The sequence below is a fragment of the Liolophura sinensis genome, chromosome 9 (assembly GCF_032854445.1).
Source record: "Liolophura sinensis isolate JHLJ2023 chromosome 9, CUHK_Ljap_v2, whole genome shotgun sequence".
Lineage (NCBI taxonomy): Eukaryota > Metazoa > Mollusca > Polyplacophora > Chitonida > Chitonidae > Liolophura > Liolophura sinensis.
This window is the reverse complement of record NC_088303.1, coordinates 31,927,387-31,954,356: the sequence shown is the minus strand read 5'-3', so window position 1 is coordinate 31,954,356 and position 26,970 is coordinate 31,927,387. Positions and strand designations below refer to the sequence as shown.

Here is a 26,970-nt window from a genome sequence, read left to right as displayed (position 1 = left end):
GGGTTGATGAACTAATTCAATGAGCAGGCCGTGCACTGAAATGTCTTACTGCCACTAAACAGCCTATTGGCATGTAAAAAGCCTGTTAAGAGGGCTTCCCGTTGGTGCGGCTGCTAGGGCGACCCTGCACGGATGGGCCAGGAGAGCCGTGACCCGGCTCATTTACCTCCCTGATCCGGCTAATTGACGTCGCCAAAGCCAGCGCCACACCACATTACATAAGTCTGGACGCAGGGGAGCAGTCCAGAGGAGCAGTTCAACTGTGACAGAATGGCACGGAAATGGATGGTGCGAGAAAAACACTCGGCCTTCAAGCTGCTTTAGGCCATTAGAGGAGCATGGTTGACTGGTCAGTCTGGAACTGATCCAAACACGCACATTCGATCACCATTTACTAGCTCTCCTGACCCGCCAAGAGCCACAAGACAAACTTCTACCACCCTCACGCAAAAAAAAAAACAAACAAAAAATCCCTATAAAAGGGACTTTGTGTATGACAAAACCAAGTAATAAAACTTCTTCTAAAATCAACTGATGGTGTTAGAGAGGGGTCATTTTGTCAAGATTTTGTAATTCAATTTTACCATATGCTATAGCATTTACAACAAAATCAGTTTTAAGAATTTTAACAATGGAGGCATTGTGGTTAAGTGGTGATTCTGGCTCAACAGTTATACGAGAAAGAGATTGTTGTTCAGCAGTTTGATCAGTGAGGGATTGTGCTTCAACAGTTTGATCAGTGAGGGACTGCACTTCAGCAATTTGATCAGTGAGGGATTATGGTCAGGAGTTTGATCAGTGAGGGATTACGGTCAGCAGTTTGATCAGTGAGGGATTAGGGCTCAAAATTTTGATCAAAGGGACTGTTGTTCAGCAGCTTGATCAGTGAGAAATTTGGCTTCAACAATTTGATCAATGAGGGATTGTGCTGCAGCAGTTTGATCAGAAAGGGATTGTGGTTAGCAGTCAGATCAGTGAGCAATTATGGTTAGCAGTTGATCAGTGAGAGCTTATGGTCAACAGTTTAATCGGTGAGAGATTACGGTAAGCAAGTTGATCAGTGAGGGATTATGGTCAGCAGTTTTATCAGTGAGGGATTATAATTCAGCAATTTGCTCAGTGACAAATTGTAGTTCAACAGTTTGATGTGCGAGGGATTGTTGTTTAGCACTTACCCGCAGCCTGACCAGTGAAGGATTATGATTCAGAAGTTTGGCCATTGGGTGATAGTCAGCAGAACTAGAAATCAGCAGCCACTCGCGTTCTTTGGGGCCTATCTGTGAACATGAGCATTTTACACATAAACCAAGCATACATGAACTCAGTACCTATTACTGATGACTCAGTGGTAAATTATCTTGACAATTCAACTAATTTTTTCTTTTATTCTAATAAATGCTCAAAAAAATTAGCAGCTATATCAGCTTAAAAAATATCATGAACTGCAGAGAAACTTTCCGTAATAAAGACAATTAATGGGAAATACTCAGATATACATGTACTTTATGTACCATGAGATGTCATCATGAACTTTTCTGTCATAGCTTGCATAAGTTCTGGTTTTGGCTTTATTTCTGTGACTAATCTGTAACAATACAATATATAAACCAAATGCTTTGTCAGGTTACCTAATGTTATATTCACACTAGAGAGCTACGTGTAGGTAGAATTTGATCTCTAAAACTGCCAGGTTTTTACATCAAATTTGTACAAATATATCCATCCTTTTTCTTAAGGTTATGGTCTGATTTTTCTTTTTTTTTTTCTCAAAAATGCATAAGGCATTAAAAATCAGCTACATGTATGGTATGATCAGCTACTGGTATATACTCAACTGTTTATTCTCTGATGTATTTGTATTGTGATACTGGTTAAGGCACTGGCCTACAGCAATAGTGTATGTTAGATTTAATTACTACAGTGTGCAGTTTCACACAGTATTTGTTGAAAAGGATAATAGCTGAAGAGTGTGACCATCTTGAGTGGATGTGGTTAGTGGGGGGGGGGGGGGGGCATGAGAGTGGAAGGGTCAAGCAGTGCATCAGGCCACACTTGTGAAGACTGTTATCAGTGGTAATGTTCAAATCGCCCATGGTCAACTAGGGTGTCACAGTCCACAGTTAAGCTGTTATCTGGACACCTCTGGCTAGCCCACAAGCGTGGTCAATGTCACTGGCCAATGAGCTACAAGAACATCTGCAGTTTAATTGTTAATGGACATAAAAGAATGTTTTAACAGTACTTGTAAAGCAGACAGATTTAATGGGCTGTGGTAATTCTGAGAAAGTGATCCTATCAAAACAATCATATCATAAATCTATTAAATATAAATAAAAATTGTCTACATTTAATGTTATGAGTAAACAAATTTATATGCAAAACAGTTGAGAAATTAGAATATACCCCCTACAGTTATTCCTGACTCCTGACCAACAGATCAGAGGTTAAGTGGACTTCATGATATAGTAATAAGACAGTATAAAGCGACTTGGAGGGGGGGGGGGGGGGGGGGCTGAGAGAGGCAAAAAGGGGATGGGATGAGATGAGAGGGGAGGTGGAGTGTAGCATCTGATTAACATAAAGTCCCTTACTGTCACAAATCCTGAATGGCTGTCATCATCGCCATCACTTGTTCCCTGCAATAACAAAGAGAAACACAATCAGTCCATGTACTGTAAAAGAAATAGAGAGATACGTGCAGAATTTGAAAGGTTGTATAAAAATGCCGCCCAGCGACAAGAAACTTCAAGCCAGTCAATAGACAGATTAAATGTGAAATGTATGACAGAAATGTTTTCAAAGACAAACCTTTAAACCTACAACATACGTGTAAGGTATTAATGCCGAAAGAAGACGCACTAAAGATGCTTGTATATGTCTGTGCATGTGCTGAACAACATAAAAACCATTTCACTCTCACTAATACTCGCCAAACAAACCAAGCACACACAATCTATATGGGAGTATAAATACAGTTATATCAAACAATAATGTAAATACAAATGCAAATGTATCAAATATTTCATTGCCTTGCAGTGTTATTGGTATTCAGGATTTAAACTCTCTTGGTTCAGCACAGATTCTAGCAAAGAATCAGGCACCTAATTGTCAAATCCCAAACTATGTTAACACATCTACTATAGGTATATCCCAGCAAGAGGATGGAAAGCGTATGTCATGCGTGTAGTCTTTTACATTTATATGATGATGCTCTGACTTCTTCGTTATTATTATTATTGAGCTCACGTGTGTATGAGTATAAAGTAGTATATATTGATAATACTGTATGAAGAAGTACATATTGATAATACTGTATGAAGTAGTATATAATGATAATACTGTATAAAGTAGTATATAATGATAATACTGTATAAAGCAGTGTATAATGATAATACTGGGAAAAAAAACAACCACATTCAACACCGCTCAAATAAATAATACTCCAGGCCACAGGATCATGAGGAGATCTTCGACTTGAGTCAAAATTCAAAATAACTTTAAAATTGTTATATCCGATGTAGCCAGGTTAAAATACTGCTTGACAATGTAAATTCTTGGAGAATTATTGTACATGTACAACAAATTTCGACTAAAAGTTCAGCGAAAAAGACTGTCCAAAAGGACAAACCAAATTGATTAAAAGTTCGACTTTATAAGTCGAAGATCGCTTCATGATCCCAAGGCATACAAAGAGGTCCTTCAAAACAAAAGTATCACACTATATGGCTTCAAATCTCATATTTACATGATTTATTTATTTATTAATTTATTTGATTGGTGTTTTACGCCATACCCAAAAATATTTCACTTATATGACGGCGTTCAGCATTATGGCGGGTGGAAACTGGGCAGAGCGCTGGGGAAACCCACGACTATTCGCAGGTTGTTGCCAGACCTTCCCACATACAGCCGGAGAGGAAGCCAGCATGATACTTATATGATGGGTCAGAAACAATTTGCAATGAACTGCAAGAACCATCAGAAATTCTTATGTACACAATACATAATTCCAACAGCTTTTTACCAATGACTCAGCAAATTCTGTTTTTAAAAACGAGAATGGAGCATTATGGCTTAAAGTATACATGAAAAAGTAATTTAACAAAGAGAATAGTTTTAAGGAAAGCATGAAGGAAAAAAAATCATTTTTGAGTCATATTTTATATTTCTTAATAGCCCCTCTATTTTATGCATATTTTCTATCAGTGGTCTGAAATATTCAGAAATGACGTTACTGATGAACCGTTATCAACAGCAGGTACATATTTAACCCACTGACCTCTGGGGCCTAAAAACTGTAGTTTAAAGCCACGTTTAAGCACCAAGAATACAGCTAAGAAGCCTTTGTGTACTTTAATGTTAGGCCACATCAAATACTCTATATTTAAAAAAAACACTATAGGTATCCTTTACATTTATAGGCCACATTGTCAGTATTGTATTCAAATCATGGTGCTTAATGTTTAATAAGGTAGAACTTCAGCTTAACTGGCTGATTATTAAAAGTGCAAACTTGAAAATGACTTGTACAGGAAAGAGTGAAAAGTGCCACGGTAGAGAGAACATTGTCCCCTGGGGGACCAACCAGCAGACAGACAGCCAGACGGCAAGCCTGCTCACATACAGCACTCCTGATCCCAATCTGTGTGACTTTGTCAGCAGGAGTTTACCGCAAACATGCACAAACACAAAGAACGACACATAAACAGAGAGAGGCCATGAGAGATCTTCCCATCTCCCTCGCTCTTTCTCTCTGATCCCCAATCTGATACAAGACTACTGTCAGGTAACAGCTACAGCCTATCCACACCTATGTATGGGAAGTGTAAGAAGCAGCTTAATGACTGGCACAATAAACACTTAATACCTGATAACACCTGTAATTAACCAAGCTACGCATCTCTCCTCGTCACCCATTAATCTGAAAAACGCCTTTGTCCTAACCACCGATAAATATCACTTTTATCAACGTTTTAATAACCTTATTCAACATTATTTGCTTAAAGCAAGTTGTGTATGCTGGTATTTCAAGTCATCCATCTTTTTTCTCAGTACTAATGCAATTATAAAATCTTTAATATCAATCAACATTTGTTGAGTTGTCATAATTGTTTACCTACATGTACTATAGTAAGGTACTTGTACGTGTACACTGGTATATTCAGCTATATATTCTTTCTTTTTTCAGTAAACTAATTACCATCATAAAATCTTTCTTTGGGGGGGCGGGAGGGGGGCATATTTATTAATAGATTTATTTTAATTACTGTAATAATATATGATTAATTATAACAATTTAAATGAAATTCTGGATTTACCAACTGTATGAAGACAGACAAACCTTTTTTACCTATTAAATCACATGTACATGTATACATGTTTGTCCTTTTGATTGAGACGACTTTAAGCTAAAAGCGTTCATTCATTGAACTGATGTTAGCAAATTAACTACTGGCACTCAAGAAAATGTACCATAATTCTTCAACCTTTTCAACCGTCTCTGCAACCAATATTTTCAAACATTCTGAGAGAGCTACAAGTATCAGGTGTAGAGAAATAATTTACACAGTTTTATGACACAAATGAATCATGATAGCCTCATTTTTCATAATAATTGTAAGCATTAATTCCACTGATTGAAAGTGCTACAGTCATTGAAAATTTACATTATGTCCTACACAGCACTAGAGATTCCTCACAAGCCATATCCTCGTAACTCGGCTATTGGTAACTGAGTGAGTGCTTCGGGCTTAACATCGTCCTTGACAATTTTTCAGTCATAAGACGATGAAGAAGTCCTTAAAGTGCATGTAACGTGCCTCCTTGTTGCAGGATGGATTTCCATCGCTCTTTTATCTAGTGCTGCTTCACTGACTTACCAAAGGAAAGTAAGGCGCCCCTCCCGAGCCATTATACTGATACGGGTCAACTAGTCGTTGCACTATTGTGTCTAGGACTAACTTGGATCTACCGCTTCCTAAACAGATGCTCTAACAACAGTGCTATCCGGGCTGGTGCACTGGTAGAAGGCAAGTGATTCAAGAAACTTTATGTAAGACTACATCAAATGGTTTTACTATAGTTATAGCCAGACACCTGCCCTAATGTTCAAGTGGATAAATAAAACACAAAAATATTAGTACTACATGTATGTGGATGACATTTTTCAGCACTTTTACATGGGAGCGTTAAAAAACAATGAAATCTGGACACCATGCTTTTTGGGCGAGTGAGTGTGTGAGTAAGTGAGTGAGTGCTTGGGGTTTAACGTCATATTTAACAATTTTTCAGTTATCAGATGACAAAGGAATCTTAGAGTGCATGTAGTGTGCTTTCTTGTTACAAGATGGACTTCCACTGCTCTTGTACCTAGTGCTGCCTCAAAAAGATGACTTACCAAAGGCAAGTAAGCCACTCCGCCCAAGCCATTATACTGATACAGGTCACCCGGTCATTGCACTATACTTTTAATTCTGAACGGCAAGCGAGGACGTTACAACCTCCTTTTTTAAGGTCTTAGGTGTGTGTGATCCAACTCAGAATTGACATTGGACCTACCAACCCCTCTCTACAAAATGACCTAATGGGGCAGATCCATGCTCTTTGGGCTGTTTGAACACTGTTTTTCACATTTTTGGCCTGCCCACTGGACCACACATGCTCTCTTGACAATTCAATGCCACTGACAATTTGAAATCAAGGAACACTGGGCAATCTAAGTGAAAATATGTCAATGTATTAAAGTAGTGCAATAATACAGAAATATCACAAATCCTATTAAACACACATGTGCTGTCCTATTATTTATTTATTTCTCTGATTGGTGTTTTACGTCGTACTCAAGAATATTTTACTTATACAACGGAAACCGGGGCTGTCCTATTAAATAAGTGTTGTATGAACACTGAAGCAGCACGTAGGTGTGCCTATTAGCACACCTATTCTTGGTGCAGACAGTCCATATATGTGTAACTAACACTTATAATATGCCTCATGCATTTAATACACCGCACCTTTACAAAAGAAAATACGTATTACGTGGTTGTTACGACTAGAGGTTTATTAAAGATGTGGCATCAAAGGCAAGCTGTGACAATGATATCGGCTGTGATATGAAGCACTGCACGAAGACACAATGGCTCTGTGGACGAGAGACAACCACAAGGCTTTTGATCTACCTTGGTTTGGATTCAGCTTGAAAGCCTTATCATTGCCGTGTACGCCTCACATCACATCCAGCACTAAAAAGGTGTCAATAAACCAGGCCTGCCTATCATGTCTCGTCTATTCACCATCTCCAGGTTCAAATGCTCTCAGTGAACTATCACAAAGGCCTATCATACCAGCCATATATATTCCCACTTAGCCCTGCATTTCAGAAACTGAAGATCAGCTCCCAATTAATCATGGCACGAACAAAGGCCACAAAAGAAACCTGTCGTTCAAAAAGAAGGACTTATAAACACATAATCTGACACGATGAAATTTGCATTAACACCTGTCTAACATTTCCTTTTCATCTTTACCATTAATATCATTTGATTTCTTGCCTGGGTTTATGAGACGCAATCAATGACGCCTGATAAAGATCATCAGACAATAGAAGCGCAATAAAGCAAAAGATGTCCCGAACCACTGAGCCTGCAGGCTATCATCATTATCTTGCACTTATGAATCTTCCTCACTAACATAACTGCATTATAATTCCATACAAGATGATTAATCATTAACAACGTTAATACTTAGAAAACAATGCAACACAGAGGTGTGTCTCCAGGTGTATCTCAGGTGTGACAGAGGAAGTGACATGTAATGGTGGAGGGGAGCTAACTCTGTATGTCAGGTAATGTACAGGTAGAAACAGGAATCAGGGTGTGCGTTGTTGTTTCTGAAAATAAATTTGTAATTTTTAGAGGATTGTAATTTTATTCTCTCTGCACTACTAATATCTGTTCTAAAATTGGAGGAATTACAGTACTTGCTTTGAATGAATGATTAAGGCTGAATGCCACCTCGGCAATATTTCATCCAAATCGTGATGATTAATGGCTTTGAAGGCACATCTAGTAGATCTACATGTACCTACTTTAAGTTTCTAGCAAAGCCTAAAAAGCAGTCAATTTATGTATTAGGATATAGTTTAGACATCTGCTTCATGCTTTTCTTTTGAACTCTGAACGATACCTTTGTCACAGAAAACCTCACAGAAAATCTCACAGAAAACCCCTAAAACCTTACTCATTTCATGAAAGTCACCTACAATGATGTCATCATGAAGAACATTATGTTTTAAATGAGCCCAAGATGCATGGGTACAGTGAGTGAGTGAGTGCTTGGGGTTTAATGTCATACTTCACAATTTTTCAGCCATATGACGACGAAGGAATCCTTATAGTGCATGTAATGTGCCTCCTTGTTGCAGGACGTATTTCCACCCCTCTTTTATCTAGTGCTGCTTCACTGAGACGTCTTACCGCGGGCAAGTAAGCAGCCCCGCCCGAGCCATTACACTGATACACGTCAATCAGTCATTGCACTATCCCCTTCATGTGGAACGCCAAGCGAGGAAGCTGCAACTTCCTTTATTAAAGTCTTAGGTGTGACTCGACCCAGGACTGACCCTGGATCTACCGCTCCTGAAGCGGACTTTGAGCTCAAGAATATATGTTAAGGTAATATATTAAAATAAGATCTGTTCATAAGAGCCATTTAGGAATTCCATGCAAAATAAAATTTTGATTAATACTGTACACTACAGTTCATGTCCATCATCTGACTTACCAAACTGGGTCAACGACTATCTTACATGTGACTACCTTAGATAGGTGAGATGTTGTGAGTCATCGTCACTAACCTTATTGTCCTTACACCTGCCTCTGCCACCTGTTGCCTTCTCCAGCTGGGTATGTGACTACCTTAGACAGGTGAGATCTTTGCAGTCACTGTCACTAACCTTGCTGTCCTTACACCTGCCTTTGCGACCTACCACTTTCTCCAGCTGGGTATGTGACTACCTTAGACAGGTGAGATGTTATGAGTCATCGTCACTAACCTTATTGTCCTTACGTCTGCCTCTGCCACCTGTCACCTTCTCCAGCTAGGTATGTGACTACCTTAATCAGGTGAGATGTTGTGAGTCATCGTCACTAACCTTATTGTCCTTACGCCTGCCTCTGCCACCTGTCGCCTTCTCCAGCTGGATCTGTGACTACCTTAGCCAGGTAAGATGTTGTGAGCCATTGTTAGTAACCTTATTGTCCTTACGCCTGCCTCTGCCACCTTCAGCCTTCTCTAGCACGGTAGGTGACTACCTCAGACAGGTGAGATCGTGGCAGTCATTGTCACTAACCTTATTTTCCTTACGTCTGCCTCCGCCGCCTGCAGCCTTCTCCAGCTGGGTCTGTGACTCAATCTTGTTCAGGTGTTTTGCTCTCTCCTTAACACTCATGTTGGCCAGGTTTTCTTTATCCTTTTCATCTTCCTCTGCTGACATCTACAAGTAAGAGATGCCCTATTATTACCTTCTTTTTATTGGAGCACGTAATCATTGTTGTGTTGAGGAAATGCTTCGGGTTCTACACGTATGTCATACCTAACAATTTTTCCGTCATATGACGACAATAAAGCGTTACTGGAAGATTGAGTGAGTGTTTGGGGTTTAACGTCGTACTTAACAATTTTTCAGTCATATGACAATGAAGGCATCCTTAAAGTGCATGTAATATGGCTGCTTGTTGTAGCACGGATTTCCATCGCTCTTTTATCTAGTGGTGCTTCACTGAGACACCTTACCGAAGGCAAGTAAGCCGCCCCGGCCGATTATACTGATAGGGGTCAACCAGTCGTTGCACTGTCCCCTTCATGCTGAACGTCAAGCGAGGAAGTTTAACTTCCTCTTTTAAGGTCTTAGATGTGCCTCCATCCAGGACTGACCCTGGATCTACCGCTCCCAAGGCGGAAGCTCTTACAAACTGTGCTATCGGGGCCGATTTATTACTGGAAGAAGATGTACATTAGTGCTGTTAGTGCACCATCTGTTTTGGCCTGTGTAGTGGTAAAATTGTACGGAAATACCGTTTAGATCAGCTTGACATGCATCCATTCAGTGGTACAGGCTTTAATGAAGTGATATTAGAACAAAATCTGCTTTAGCATTTATCTGATTACCTTATTACAGGTTGTAACAAGTGCTGTTCAGACAAGATGTGGTTTTACACGTATCCCCACAATGGTAAAGGGGTAAAGACTGTAACAAGTGCTGTTCAGACAAGATGTGTTTTTACATGTATCCCCACAATGGTAAAGGGGTAAAGACTGTGACAAGTGCTATTCAGACAAGATGTGTTTTTACATGAATCCCCACAATGGTACAGAGGTAAAGACTGTAACAAGTGCTGTTCAGACAAGATGTGGTTTTACACGTATCTCCACAATGGTAAAGGGGTAAAGTCTGTAACAAGAGCTATTTAGACAAGATGTGTTTTTACATAAATCCCCACAATGGTACAGAGGTAAAGACTGTGACAAGTGCTATTCAGACAAGATGTGTTTTTACATGAATCCCCACAATGGTACAGAGGTAAAGACTGTAAGAAGTGCTGTTCAGACAAAATGTGGTTTTACACGTATCTCCACAATGGTAAAGGGGTAAAGACTGTAACAAGAGCTATTTAGACAAGATGTGTTTTTACATGAATCCCCACAATGGTACAGAGGTAAAGACTGTAACAAGTGCTGTTCAGACAAGATGTGTTTTTACATGTATCCCCACAATGGTAAAGAGGTAAAGACTGTAGTAACAAGTGCTGTTCAGACAAGATGTGTTTTTACATGTATCCCCGCAATGGTAAAGAGGTAAAGACTGTAACAAGTGCTGTTCAGACAAGATGTGTTTTTACATGTATCCCCGCAATGGTAAAGGGGTAAAGACTGTGACAAGTGCTGTTCAGACAAGATGTGGTTTTACACGTATCTCCACAATGGTAAAGGGGTAAAGTCTGTAACAAGAGCTATTTAGACAAGATGTGTTTTTACATAAATCCCCACAATGGTACAGAGGTAAAGACTGTGACAAGTGCTATTCAGACAAGATGTGTTTTTACATGAATCCCCACAATGGTACAGAGGTAAAGACTGTAAGAAGTGCTGTTCAGACAAAATGTGGTTTTACACGTATCTCCACAATGGTAAAGGGGTAAAGACTGTAACAAGAGCTATTTAGACAAGATGTGTTTTTACATGAATCCCCACAATGGTACAGAGGTAAAGACTGTAACAAGTGCTGTTCAGACAAGATGTGTTTTTACATGTATCCCCACAATGGTAAAGAGGTAAAGACTGTAGTAACAAGTGCTGTTCAGACAAGATGTGTTTTTACATGTATCCCCGCAATGGTAAAGAGGTAAAGACTGTAACAAGTGCTGTTCAGACAAGATGTGTTTTTACATGTATCCCCGCAATGGTAAAGGGGTAAAGACTGTGACAAGTGCTGTTCAGACAAGATGCGTTTTTACATGAATCCCTGCAATGGTAAAGAGGTAAAGACTGTAAGAAGTGCTGTTCAGACAAGATGTGGTTTTACACGTATCCCCACAATGGTAAAGGGGTAAAGACTGTAACAAGTGCTGTTCAGACAAGACATGTTTTTACACATATCCCCACAATAGAAAAAAGGGGTAAAGACTGTAACAAGTGCTGTTAAGATAAGATGCTCTGTGATAATGTTTCACTGCAGTGGTAAAGATTGTAGCAAAGTGCTGTTTATTTATTTATTTATTTATTTGATTGGTTTTTTACGCCGTACTCAAGAATGTTTCACTTATTCTACGGCGGCCAGCATTATGGTGGGAGGAATTCGGGTAGAGCCCATTTGCAAGTTGCTGGCAGACCTTCCCACGTACGGTCGGAGAGGAAGCCAGCATGAGCTGGACTCACAGCGACTCACTGAACACACAGCAACCGCATTGGTGAGAGGTTCCTGGGTTATTACGCTGTGTTAGCGCACTAACCAACCAAATTGCTGTTTGTACAAGGTGCTCTCTGACACGTATCCCTGCAGTGGCAAACGTTGCACGAAAGTGCTGTTTGGACAAGTATTCCTGCTTTAGTGCAAGTTTTTATGAAGTGGTGAAAGAACACAATCTGCCTTGGCCAGTTGCGTTCCTAGTGGTTAGTGTGGAGAACACATCTGTAATCATTGAAGGACAAGGGCCCAACTGTTCAAACGTGTATTAGTAGTTAGCCTCAGTAATAACTTGAGTCTGGACTAAAGTCACACTGGTTTTGTATTAAGATTTAAGCCTGGCTTAACTCTTAATACACTTTTGAACAATGAAGCCCAGGGGACAGAAATTACCGAGGAATCAGCTGTGGACAAGGAGCTGGCACTAACAGTTTCCACAGAAGGGTTAGAGCCTCCTGAGGAATCTCCCAAGTTCCCCTCGCTTTTGACGCGCATCATGGCGTCAGTCTCCCCCTCCCTAGCGCGGGCGACCTGTGGGGAGGGGGGCTGGTTGGGAGGCTCTGACTGCGCTCTTGCCAGGTCAGTTGAAGATTTGGACAGGTTGGACGCAGATATGGATCCTGTTCTGAATTTCTTCTTAAGGACCAACACCTTCTCCCCAGACTGAAAACATATAAGCAAATTATACGATAAAAACAATGCATCATAACAAGAGTTTTGGACACTCAAGATACTGCATGTCCATTGAGGCACACTGCATATCTGACAATGCAATCAGGCTTGACAGTGATGATCGAAATCATTTTCTTCAAATAAAGTGATGACATGAAAAAAAATACTGCTATGTCAAAAAGGGGTATAAGTTTTAAATATCAGAAATTTTAAACTGTTTGTGGCCATACGTTTATGGCGATAGTCACCAAATACATGTAATCACCCTTCTGTACTAAAATGTTTGTACAGAACCACAATTATTTGGTGAAAACATTCCACAACATTATAAATGATTTACTATATACATGATTTGAATTCTGATTCCAATAGTTTGTTTGTCTGTTTGCTTGTAGGTTCTATGTTTCCCTTCACATTAATTTTCGGGCCTTCACTTGCAGAACTGTACTTACTATATTGAAAGATCGTGAGAATCACAGTAGTAAATTTCACGCTAATATAAAATCACTATTTAAGGCCATCCTTAAAGAAGTTTTTGCTGGACATACATGTAACCTAACCCTATTTGAAAAAAAAAAGTTTATTCTGTACAATGAAAATGGCAAGGGTTTTGAAGATTCTAAACTGGAGAGGTATATTTAAAAAATATTTTTAAGATTCGGACAGGTTACAACCAATGAACATATTTTTAGTGATTGCCTAATTTTCCAGACAGCCCAGGAAATAAGGGGTGAAGTACTGAACACTTGAGATGTTGAGAAATGAGCCAGCTATTAAGTTACATCTCATTGGGGTGACTAAAGAGCCCTGCAAATGGCCTCCACAGCCTTTCCAGATCAGTGAACTTCCGATCAACAGCGACCTTCCTGTGGCATTTCCTCCCCTAACAGACAAGTGATGGCCCACTGATCTGGGATGGGGGGAAATCCAAGCAACCATTTCTGTCCATCAGCTGTAAACATCGCACCCCTGAGCATATGGTGCTTTCATCTTAATGTATTTAGTATGAATGGATAACCTTTTAATACCCAAGGATAAAAATCATCGAAAGGAGAACTTTTCACCTTTACATTTTTCAAGTGGAACATTTCGTTTGATTCTATTTGATTCACCCACCTTATAAGGCCACTTAGGCTTTTTTCGTGAAATTTGGTTAATTTCTTACTGGTATTAGAAAAACTAAGGTGTTGGCATTAAAAGCATTAGGTAAATGCCCTTAAATGTATGTGCTTCTGAAAGTGCATTTTGACATACCAAACTGCAGGTGAAACACTTTTCTCAGATATTTTATCAACACAAATACACTCAACTGTTTCAACTGTAATATAGGGCCACGGACAATGATAGCCTGTGTAGCTAAATTTCGAATGGAACCTTACCAACTCTATCTACTTCCATCTTTACTTACATGTATGAACAAATGTTGTGTTTTCTTCACGTAAATGTTTAGATGTTTAGAATGTAAAAATGCATCTTCAGAAGCACATGCATGCATTAAAATCATACTTTTAATGTCAACACTTCAGTTTTTCTAATAAAAAATTAACCAAACTTCACAAAAAATCTCTCAAGTGATCCTGTACGAACAGTGGATGAATCAATCAGAATCAAGCAAAATGTGTCACTTGAACAATGCTAAACAACGGGTGAAATACAGTCATTCTAAAATACAAATGAAAGCCTTTACTGATACAGATTTCATCAGTGTATAGGATAATATTTTGAGTTGTTTTTCCCCGTACACATCAGTGCGCAAACACTCAGCGCACAAACATGCAAGCTCAGGGGTAGATTCAATGTTATCAACACGATCAGGACTGCAGGAATGTGTTGTAGCTCCACGAACTGTTGTAGTACACCTACCAGTTCGTGTGAAGCGAACAGGAGAGTGAGGATATAGGAATTATGACTGGCAGGACACCAGTTCTTTATTTACCCACCATCAACAGATAGCATCAGTCAAATAAACACACACTAGCTCATACCTCATCCTTTTTTATGGTTGCCAAGGTATTTACAATGTCTTTGAATTTCTCTCGGTTCGCAGCTGAAAGGTAAAAAAAAAACAAAAAACATAAAAAATAACAATTTGTTTACATCACTGCTGACTTGAAAGTAAATGATACTGTGTACATATCTATATATACAGAGTGTAGAATGGATAATGTCTCACATAATGGAGATGTTGTTGTGGTTAGACGAGTGGCGTTTTGTCATGAGTGATAGCTGGCATTTCGAGCCACCATCAGGAAATTAAAAGCAGATCTCAGAGGATAAGTCCATTCCTGTGTTTCACCATCTTGTCTTTCCTTAACATCAACATGACCTGCCAGTGCTACACCCACACTCTCCCACCAGCATGAGTAAGTCATGCTTAATGCAGCTGTTTGCATCCAGCAATCCTTCGCACGTGTGGATTGTGCACGGAGTTTTGACAGCATAATTGCCACGGTTAGGCCTCCACCTCTCTGATATAGCTACATGTACACTAACAAGTTGGCAGGGTGTAAGGGAAGAAGACGGATTTGGGAGGGGTGGGGGGAAGGGTGGGGGTGGGGGGGTGTGGGGTGAGGCATGACACATGAAGTACTGTTAAACAAGAATCATACAAATAAATAAATAATTAATGATTAAGATGCAACCAACATTCTGTAATCTTTAAGCACAGGGAAATGAGGCATGTTTCACTTTTATAGGGAAATTTGTTTAGTGTTTCAGACAAATCCACTCATGAACAGATTGACTGATTGATTGATTGACTGGCGGACTGGTTTATTTCCTGAATTATCGAATGGTCGACGATTTAAGCGATTGTTTGATTCATTTATTTCACTCACTTATAGGGTGACAAGACTGATACATAACTTCACTGAACAACTGATTTAAATGCACAGGTGGCATGATAGACCAGTTGTTTCGTAAGACCTCAAATGATTGACATGTGAGCGAGTGAGTGCTTAGGGTTTAATGTCGTACTTAACAATCTTTCAGTCATGTGATGATGAAGGAGTCTGTTTCACTGAGACCACTTATGAAAGGCAAGTAAGGCACCCCACCCAAGCCATTATCCTGATACGGGTCAACCAGTAGATGCACTATCCCCTTAATGCTGAACACCAGGTGAGATTGACTTTTTAGGTACATGTCATTAAAAAGTTAAAGTGATGTTTGAATGTATGAATGATTGGGGACTAATGCAAGCATGCACATCTATATGCAGGTGATGACAAGTAGTGTAACTCCAAGAAATGAAAGATTCATTTTGACACAATAATAACTATATCCTGATGATGATCGCACTATAAAATGCAGAAATAATGAGTCAAAATGAAGATTTTCTTTTTTTTTTTTAGAGTTACACTACATGTGTATTTAACTATTACTCGAAACTTGTCACCGGATGTTCTGGATTTTGTAAGTCATGATTGAATGGTTTATGCCACATTAGCAGTATTTCAGCCATATCGTTGCGATTTAAGTCATGAGGTTAGTGGATGAGTGATTTTGGGCACAGACTACTCCACCATATGCTGAATGTAGTGAACTGGTCAGCGTTAACAATTGCACATGGATCAAACCAGAAAAAAAAACAGGCATCCGTACATGTCACATATATGGACACTGTCACCCTTACCCCCAACACTCTAACTTACACACACCTTTATACTCAGCTGTTAAAGGCATCATGAACCAGTGTTCATGTTAAATCTCTGTGTTTTTACTATCCTCAGCCCTCCAGTTTATTTTTCCCCTGGGTGGTAAAAGCCTGAGAAAATGGCTGGGTTTTGTGTCACATGTCAGCCTGACTAATGTTTGTAGTCACAGTTGTTGGAGTAAAAATGTCAATGTTTAGTACAGGTTGTCTGGGTGTTTTGGTAGAGGTCAAGGGTCAACACCCTCCCCCAAACATCATCAAGCACACATGTGTCTCCCATAGGCACAACTTCAGAATCAGTATTTTTGCTTCTGCTATTTTCCAATATATTATTGCCAATTTTTTTGTGTGTTTGACTGGCGACCTGACACATAACAAATCTAAAGATGTAATAATAACACAAATGAAAACCCACCTTTGTAGTACATCTTATTTCTATGCCTGATATGATTTTCAATCATGGCTTTTCAATCATGTAAATGTGCCTTTAACAGGAACACTTGCTGGGACAGTCCACATTTCCCAAAAATTAAATTATATTTCTCAGTTTAAATTTTTATATTTACAGTACACCCTCCTACCACAATGTGAAAAGATTCTATCTGCATGTAAAAACAAACATTTGTATACCATGGGCTACAGGTGAATGGTTTTTGACCATGAGTTAGATTGGTAAATACAGGATAGACAATACGGGCAATTCTTCACTCTTAGGGGCAGCATCAGGGCTATAAGTAAAGGGGAAGTTTCAACAAATACATCATTCAACCCCTGATAAACCTTCTGACTGAAGATCGAGGCATAAACATCAAGACCCTATTTCACAAGTACTGAATATGCCAAAGGCTAAAATTTCATTTGATTCCTTCTGATTTTTTTGGAAGAGTCCATTTGAAGGTGATAAAGAGATCCTGTACATTATCTAATACTAAATGTGTCATGAATTGAAAAATTCCCATTTCCACTGTACTCATACACAATCAATTCAAACAAGAATCTTCAACAAATTTCACAATATTACAGAGTAAAAAAGACTAGTAATAACATACAGCCACCATCAGTATTTTATTTGCTGTTCACATAAACTACAATACTTATAAGTTCCAGAGCTCTAACAACCATAACAGTCAAAGGGAGACCACTCCTACTGCTTGAAAGGCAAAGAAAACACTAATGCGAAGTATACATGTACATGTAGGTCAGTTGAAAGACCATTAAACACTATCTTTACAAACAGCTTGATTTATTTTTTTAAATATTTTTTCAGTCTATTAAAATGCATTGGGAGTTTGAACAGTGGCCATTTCTGACAATACTAGAATCAGTGATGTCACATCAGGTTTTTGCCACATAACACACACAGGCTGCTACATTTCATTAATAAAAATGAATATGTAGTGCTTTTAGATTTATGAATACATTTACTGCATGGACCTTAAAACCAGCAATTTGAAGCAAATAATATGGAGGTGATATGGCCGATAACCTCTGGCTCACTATAGACCACCGTAGAATCTGATGTTGTAATACCATTTTACTTGGTTGGAAAAATTCAAAAAAATAAATCAAACTATTTTCCTGGATAGTTTTTATTGGTCTTTCATGTTACATATACTTCACGATGGTATTTTCTTTGCCGTTCATACGGTGTGAGTGGTCTCCCTTTGACTGTTTTGGTTGTCAGAGTTCTGGAACTTACAAATATCGCAGTTTATGTGAACAGTAATTGACTATAAGTGTAGTTTTGTTTTAGTATCGTATTTGCCCCGCAGTAAAATTCGAAATATAAACGACCCGCCCTGATAGTGCAGTTGGGAGCGGTAGATCCAGGGTCAATCCTGGTTTGAGTAACACTTAAGACCTTAAAAGAGGAAGTTGTAACTTCTTTGCTTGGCATTCAGCATGAAGGGGATAGTGCAACAACTGGTTGACCCGTATCAGTATTATGGCTCAGGCGGGGCTGCTTACTTGCCTTCGGTAAGGCGTCTCAGTGAAGCAGCACTAGATAAAAGAGCAGTGGAAATGCATCCTACAACAAGGAGGCACTTTACAAGCACACTAAGGATTCCTTCGTCGTCATATCGCTGAAAAATTGTTAAGTGCGACGTTAAACCTTGCCCCCGCCAAGAACTCACTCACTCACTCACTCTAAATCTTAACCGCTCAAGAGCAGAGCTTACATGAAGAGCAATAAATATCTTTTGTATACACAATGCTACTTATCATTCAATACATGTCATTATCTACATGTCATATGATTGTGAATAAAATGTATGTGAATTTGAAATTCATGAAGAACAAGTACAAACGCATAGGTAAAAATGATAAATCATATGCACTATAAAGCAGGATGAAATTGCCCACTGGCTTCTAGTATTTATTAACAAACAGTGTGAAAGTTGAAACTGAAAGACTCCTGTTGTTTTTCAAAATCTGCCCACAGAACACAAAAACCATGCCACAGTTCCATATCAAATTCAAAAAACCCCAAATCAAACCACATTAAGAAAATAATTACATAAGATGAACTATGCCTTTCATATTGGTTCAGAAAATTCCTACTATTCTCCAGTACTTTCCAATATAATGATCTTATAATGATCTATAATGAAAATTATTTTTAGCTTTGACCTTCAACTCTTTCACATCCTAAAATGACTTTGTTAATTGGGTTATTTTGGCAGTCATGAACAGAGACCCAGTTTGTCACTTTAAGACCCTGTCTAGCCATTTAAGGAGGTCAAATTTAAACCAATACAGACTTATTGCTCATAATAATGTCTCTCCAATGTCAAAATTGAAGCAATATTTACTGAATTTATATCATGTCCAGCTGACCACGATCAGGAAACTGTTTGTTCTGAATTTAGTCTTTGTCAGCTGTCAAAACTAAACTTGGAAGTGGTAGCAAGGTTACCAAAGACCTCGCCTGTATGAGACACATGAATGCAAAGCTTCAGCTCAATGCATAAAGAACTGAAATCGTGAATTTGGTAAATTACAGTAATTAATATGCTCACAGAGCATCGGTGATAAAACATCCCCCTTGCGTCAATCTGCTTTATATACACGTAAAACTTCAGGTCAATACATCCAATACTTTTTAAGATTCCAACCAAACATTTTGCTTCACAGTGTTTCTAATACATAGATACAGGGGGACTGCTGTTCTCAGTAGACATAATAGATCCGCGCATCATTGAAAGCCAGAATGAACGCTGGCTCTTTCGGCCAATCCCAAATTGAAAGTCGAGAGCCTTTACCAGTGCACAAAGATACAGAATTTATGTGACACGCTTTTCGATACATTTTTTTACAATACGTAAGTATATGTGAAAATAGAATGAAATTGGACATTTAGAAGGGCTGTCTGACCCCATCTTGTCTTCTCCACCAGTTGGTTTAGAAATATGCATGACAGTATGCCATAATCAAAGATGGCAATTTATTCTAGGCGTCATATATTCTTGCCGCTGTTTGCCTTTGTTTTAGAGCTATAAATGTAATGGAGGTTATTCTATTTTTGGTAAAATATGCATAGTCCCTCAATTATATTTTTTCTTTATTTCGATCAATATGCCCCTTTGTTTTCTGCATAAATCTGGAAACAGGTGTCGCTTTTAACACTATATTTTGAAAGATTACTTTCTACGGCAAGGGTTCCCTAGTTCAACAGAAATGGATGTCGATGTGTGTACAGTGTTCTTTAGTGTTTCACTGGATGAGCTTTTGATTTTACGGACTACACTACATGACACAACAAAGGAAGAAACAGCAGGAATTAAATCTATGCACTGAGAGGAGGAGATAGATATTTTGCTGTAAAGCTTATTCTCAGTGTTTTGTTTTGTTTTAAATTGTTTTACTAGTGTGTAGTTGTACCATACAAATCACATTTACACTGGCTCTCAAGAATGACAGGGTGTCTACTGTGATGATCTGCAAACAGATCTGAATATGATCTGAACCCTCGAAATCTTGTTTCGATATAGAAATGATTTAAATTTTTCCTTCCCTGAATTTTAAAGGTACATGTATGTTCTACAGGCAACAGATGCTTCAGCAGCATTTCCTTTCGTAAATACTACAGGGCAGCGGTAAATGACATACCTGGGTGTATTACTGGACAAACGTTGTGTCACACTGTGTGAAGAGCTGACTCATAACTTCTCGAATTGAGACACCATAACATGACATTGGTGTTGTTGTTGTTGTAACATTTAAATATAAACCCTGTGGAGATTTTGGCCAGGAGAACAATATCACTTTCAAGCACATACCTTTACTCTGTGGGTTGTCCAAAAACTTTCTGTACCTAGTGACCAGGTCAGCATTCCTAATTTTGCCTCCATTTGATAATATGAAATCTCGAACACTTTCCAAATCACAATCGTCCGCCATTTTCTTTATTTACACCGGATGTCAGGGCGCGGCCAAAGGTTGACGTGACTTTCTGTAACGTATAAAGCACACATGTGTCCACGTGGGACATTCGTGCAGTGTAATTAACACACAAAACTCTAATTTACATTAATGCAGGTAAATGGTCTAGCTGTATTCCAAATGCCAATCATTAGACGTGAGCGTCAAAAGAAAAAAAATAAAGTAAATTCGTTCACAGTTGCAGGCGTACTGACACCTGCACTTGACAGCATCTTTTAGTATACGTTGACAGTCACAGAGGCCTGACCGGCTTTAGGAGTTTAGAATTAGGCATATGTACGCTTATATTAAACTACGATTCTGTACAATACTATGTATAACAGCTCATCAAACCAAACAACCCGTGAGGTGGATTTTTGATAACTCGGGGTCAAGCAAAGTTATAAAAACGCAATGCTAATGATTCAGTTTAAAACAATGTATGGAAATAATTAAAATGTAAATACAGTAACTATCGGTATGCCTTAAATTTACAGGGGAATGAAAAAAGAAACAAAAAAAAAACAACAAGACACGTAAGAAAAGGGATATACTCCCGTCCACATTGGCACAATTATCCTGATCTGTTAAAATTCGGAGGAACTGGATATATATGTATGTAATTACATCTACAATTGATAGATGGTGTCACCAAATATCCCAACAGTGTAAATTATGACAGTTTACCGATATTAAGTTAAAGATCAAAATTCAGTGTACAGTGGTGAAGTAACATACATTATATGAGTATAGATTTATTTATAGGAAACAGATGAACATGTACAACTCATTCGCAGCATAAAGCCGAGAAAATTCGTTATCGTGATAGCTTTTCAGTGATATAAGACTTAATTATATTCATATGTACAAAGCCGTGGTCACTTGAATTATTAGTGATAGCATATTTGAGCTTCATAACTGGGCTATATTGAAGAACTTTCAGTGTGAAAAGCGTTGGCGACAGCCTTTATTTGTTGTACCGATACATTGTATTAAAGTCAGATTAATGAGATACTGACTACATGAGTTACACATGACTGGTGTAAGCAGACGAAGAGAAATTTAAAAATGGATGGTTAGTTTTAATGTCCTTTCGTTGTAAAACCTTGTGTTTTAATACCCGTTGAATGAACGAAACAAATTATACTTTTCTTTGTGTGTTATTCTGCATGCATGTGGTGTATATTCACCCTATGAGAATGTCCCCATATTTCAGGCCTATTCATTGAGACGGCAACAGCTATTATATCTCTCCATTATGGCCTGGTTGGAAGAAACCGTGCAGAGTGTGGAGGAAATCCAAGACCAGCAAACTTAGCTATTTATAAGCCTTATATATTTAATATATAGAAGGAACAAAAGACAAACGTTTCAACTCAATATCGATACAATATAAACCGAAAAAAGTCTGATTTGTGGGGGAATGGCGGATGATGGGTATGTTTGTATGTATGTATGTATGTATGTGTATATGTTTGGGTATGGGCATTTATGTATGCTTTGGGTTCTACGTCGTACTTATTATACCTAACAATATTTCACTCGTATGACGACGAGGACCCTTTAGGTCTGTGTAGGTATACTGTGTGGTCTTGTGCCAGGGCGGGTTCATGTCGTCAAAGTCCTGCCGTCAATGGAGTATCATTCCGAAGCCTACAGACATGACATCCCGCCCAATCACACTATTTACTGCCATAGGATCAACCAGTCCTGTTTCCTTGCTCTTACCTCTCAGCGATGAGCCCCAATGCCGAACTTAACCATTAGGCCACCGAAAACGAAACGTTAATATTAAACCATCATTATTTTATAGCAATAACTCCAAGCAATAACATCCCTGAAAGCTTGCACACGTACACGCGGAGCACTTTCGCCGTTATATACATGTATGTGGGGAGCGAATTGGCAACTGGTATCTGAATTGGCATCTGCATGGGTTAATGAGTCCACTTCCATTCAACACAGTGGATTAAGGGCTCCACTTCATTCATCACAGGGCCACCGAAGTTGACACTTTTGCACACGCACACACGGGACACATTTTCGTGGCAATGGTTTTGGGTAGTCCGAAACTAATGCCAAACACGAAAGTGTAAACTGTAAGGCCACGAAAGTGCGCCCATGTGTGCGTGTGCAAACGTAGTTTTGCAATATCATTGAGTGAAATTACACCCATGTATTACTGTTTAAACTTGAATATCGTACTATAGCAACTGGAATCTATCTTTTCTGAATATATCGAACTGGCAACATCGAACTGGCAACTAACTCCACGAACATAATCAACATACAGAGGCTTATTTCACAATTTCAGCTCGCAGGCGTTAAGAAATTATTTTTGTTAAAAAAAAAGGCAAAATTGGTGGGATGTTTCTATCCAATATACCGCCAATGAACTTTAATTACTGCACTGTTTTTACGTAAAGAAATCATGTAAAGTTGAAAATATACACTTCAAATAAAGCTCGCATTATATAGATACATGTATAGTCCGCAGTTTTGTCAATAAAAAGGCTTTTCCGGATATTTTTAGCCAAACTTGGATGAGCGCACATAATAACGTTTGTGCATATGTTGCCGATCAAATTCGATAATAAAATTCCTACCATTTATACAGGGGTCCCATTATAACTTTTTCAAGATACAATGTATAACTTTTTCAAGTCATATTTAGTTCATTTATTTTATTTTTTTATTTGATTGGTGTTTTACGCCGCACTCCAGTGTATTTCGTTTATACTACGGCTGCCAGCATTATGGTGGGAGGAAACCGGACAGAGCCTGAGGGAAGCTTCAAACTTAAGAATTATATTAACATTAGGACGTCTATTACGTATGCTAGGGGTTTTCCGTCGTGCTTAACAATTTTTCAGTCATATGTATGATGACGAAGAGTCATCAGGTTTTAACTTTAGTAATAGTACAGCTGGGCATTGATGAAAGTAAAGGGTTTGAATTACAGAAAATTTTGGGGGGGTTAGCGAATATGGATTTTTTTTAACCAGAAATCTAGGGCACAGCCTCTTTTAAGTTGCTAGAAAGTTTGTTAATACAGTATATAGCCTATGCTCCCCATTCATAAAGCATGTTTATTGATATTCTGTTCATTCGTGTTGTTTGCCGACCACTCGAGCAGATGTTGCCTGATGTGGTCACCATATTTTACAGCCGATCACCCATGGGACGGTAACCACAGTAAATCCTCAGGCCAACTTAACACCCCCTTTTAGAATATTTTTAAATCTGTTAACCTTTAACCTGGTAAAATAAATCTTGGCTGTGAAACGAACATCGCGTGTCTTCGTGGAAAGCCCAGTGTAAACACATCCCCACGCGTCCCGGGCAAGATGAGGCTCTACCCCACCTGTCTCCTTCCCTTGAGGGAGGGTCTGGGAGTAAGGGGACGGCCGTGCTAGATGGGAACGCCAGTCTTACGGCAGGGGGCTGAAATGTCCTCTCTACAATCGAGCCCAAAAGCAGCCATTGTTTTCAGACTATTTAGCTAATATCCCAAACATTAAAACGCTAGGAAATCCAAATAACGAAGTGGCGCTTAATCCGAAGCGAGTGCAGAAGGCATCGTTGTTATTGTTAAGCTCTTACGTCAACTCTACGCCGCTCTGGGGGAGGCTGAATGAGTAGATCAAGGGTGCTCATTGTTTTCCTTGTACAACGGGGGAGAGAGTGGCTTGTGACCCCGCCCTATGGGGTGTTCATTAGTTCGGCCTCATTTGACGGGGGATTATATTAACTTATCATCTGTAGTTAACACCGCTTTTCTCATGCAATGCTTGGTAAACAAACACGACAATCGATGTCAGAAGAGATGAGATTTAGCCACAGACGGACCTGAGGGAGTGACAGACGCGATGCCATCAACATCCCCAGAGGAACCGACGCTAAAGGGAGTATTGTGAGCCTGAATTATTTACAGACGTCTTTAAAATTTATAATATCGTGAAATAAGAAAAGTAATTAAATAAAAGCACAATTGTGTTAGTGCACGTGAGTAGTCAATACTATAAAAATTGAGACATATTTTAATCAGTTATATTTCAGTTAGATAGGCGTAAAAAAACAAACAAATTTAACTTTATCAAGATATATACTTTACTCAAAGTTGTTCACATGACCTGTTTACGCCGTTAAGGATTGAATTAGCACGTGCATGTATCATTAACCAGGAAAGCGCATTACAACCGACAATATTTTAACCAGGCTGCTAATCTCCATTGTGAGGTTATGTAAGAGGTAATTTTACTGACATGATAATCAGCAATAATATGGACATGTAACAAACCTCGGATCTGAGGTTTTGTAGTATAGGTATATGTAATGACATGATGATCAGCTGTAATTTGAACATGTAACAAACTTCAAATTTTGAAGTCATTTTGTGGGTATACATGTAGGAACATAACAGTCCACATCGTTACATTTAGTAGGTAAGTGTCAGATGATAATCAGCAATAGTTTGAACATGTAATAAACCTCAAGTATTGAAGTCAGTTATCAGGTCCTTACCTGATAACTGCCTTCAATACCTGAGGTATATAATCCACCTATTTTGGGCGTCTAACAAACCCCAAATTTGAAGTTCTGTAGTAGGTACATGTACAAATGAGGACATGATAATCAGCAAAAACTTCAAATGTTGTAATCAATTAATAGGTCGGTGTAAGGACATGATAATCAGCAAAAACTTCAAATGTTGTAATCAATTAATAGGCCGGTGTAAGGACGTGATAATCAGCAAAAACTTCAAATGTTGTAATCAATTAATAGGCCGGTGTAAGGACGTGAATGGCAAACAACAGTATTATTTTCAGCTATATCCTTTACTTTCTTTGTGAAGTCAGGAGGCAGGAAAGCATACCAAATCTAATCTGGAATCGGGAGCCTCTCACCAATGTGGTGGCTGTGAGTTCAAATCATGCTGGCTTCCTCTCCGGCGGTACGTGGGGAGTGGGGGGTCTGACAGCAACCTGCGGATGGCCGTGGGTTAATCCGCTGCGCCCAGTTTCCTTCCAACATAATATTTGCCGGCGTCGTATTTGTGAAATATTCTCGAGTACGACGTCAAAGACCAATCAAATAAATAAATAAATAAGCAAATACATCTGGAATTGTGCTTTCAGTTAGCAGGTAAGGACATTACAAGCAGAAACATTTCATTATTTTCACGAACTCTGTGAAATACAGAATGGATTTTCACAATGTGAAGTACCTTAATGTATGATATAAAACACAATGAAATATTTGGAAATTCCAAATGAAATGAAATATATATGTTTTTAGGACGATATTCAAGAAGATCAGATTCACCGGAATGCCACGCTGGTTACGGTTACCCCGCATCATACTTCACGATATACTAACACTAGGCTGATGAATTACACTGGTGTGTCACTGGAGTACCATGTTGATGACACCACAGCATACATTTACTGACTCCAGGTTGAGCAGTTATACTGGTGCCTGACTGGAATGCCATGCTAATGACCCCAGCATTGTACTTTTGTCAGATATTATGAACACCAGGCTGACGAGTTATACTCCTGGGATGTCATGATGATTGCACCACATCGTACTCACTGACGCCAGAATGACCCAGTATAATACTGCTTCACTGAAGACACCACCTCATACTAACACCAGGAAGACCAGTTATCCTGCTGACTCACAGGTACGCCATTAGGATGGCACCACATTTTTCTTCAGTCACATTTTAATGACGCCAATCTCACCAATTAGTGCTGATGATCCAACATCATAATTCACAATATAATGATACCAGGCCAACGAAATTATACCACGGTCCGGTGGGAATGTCATGACAAAACAACACACTTACTAACACAAGGGTGACCAGTTATACTGCTGTCTCACTGGAATGTCATGCTGATGACACCATGCCATACTTCTGACCACTTATGTTGCTGCCTCAAAGGAATGCCATGTTTATGACACATATCATTGACATCAGGCTGGCCAGTTATGCTGCTGTCTCACTAGAATGTCACACTCATGATGCTTCACTGGAATGCTGAGCTAATGTCACCACATTATTCTTCAATGTTATGTCATGCTCATGACACCATACCATACTTACGGACATCGGGGTGATCAGTTATACTGCTGCCTCACTGAAAAGCCATGCTGATGACACCACATCACATTATGACTTACTTATTATAGTATTACTGAAAAACAATCATTCACACAGAAGTGTAATGAAGCCAGACTTTTATTGCCATAG

The 26,970-nt window shown here is 38.9% G+C and overlaps 1 protein-coding gene across 1 annotated transcript; it reads right to left on the bottom strand.

Moving 5' to 3' along the window:
* Positions 1 to 790: 790 nt before the first annotated feature.
* Positions 791 to 20,698, bottom strand: LOC135474707 (ankyrin repeat domain-containing protein SOWAHA-like). The gene is made up of 6 exons (XM_064754270.1): positions 20,570 to 20,698; positions 14,620 to 14,681; positions 12,356 to 12,625; positions 9,350 to 9,493; positions 2,592 to 2,636; positions 791 to 1,277 (listed from the first exon to the last, which is right to left on the bottom strand). Exons 1-6 carry the CDS (start codon positions 20,688 to 20,690, stop codon positions 1,098 to 1,100), a joined length of 822 nt encoding a protein of 273 aa, XP_064610340.1. The 5' UTR covers positions 20,691 to 20,698; the 3' UTR covers positions 791 to 1,097.
* Positions 20,699 to 26,970: the final 6,272 nt, after the last annotated feature.

Coding starts and splice junctions, on each gene's coding strand:
- LOC135474707 (XM_064754270.1), bottom strand. CDS start 20,690: ATGGCGGACGATTGTGATTTGGAAAGTGTTCGAGATTTCATATTATCA. Junction 12,626..14,619: donor CAACCATAAAAAAGGATGAG/GTATGAGCTAGT, acceptor ATATGTTTTCAG/TCTGGGGAGAAGGTGTTGGT. Junction 9,494..12,355: donor TGTCCACAGCTGATTCCTCG/GTAATTTCTGTC, acceptor TCTTACTTGTAG/ATGTCAGCAGAGGAAGATGA.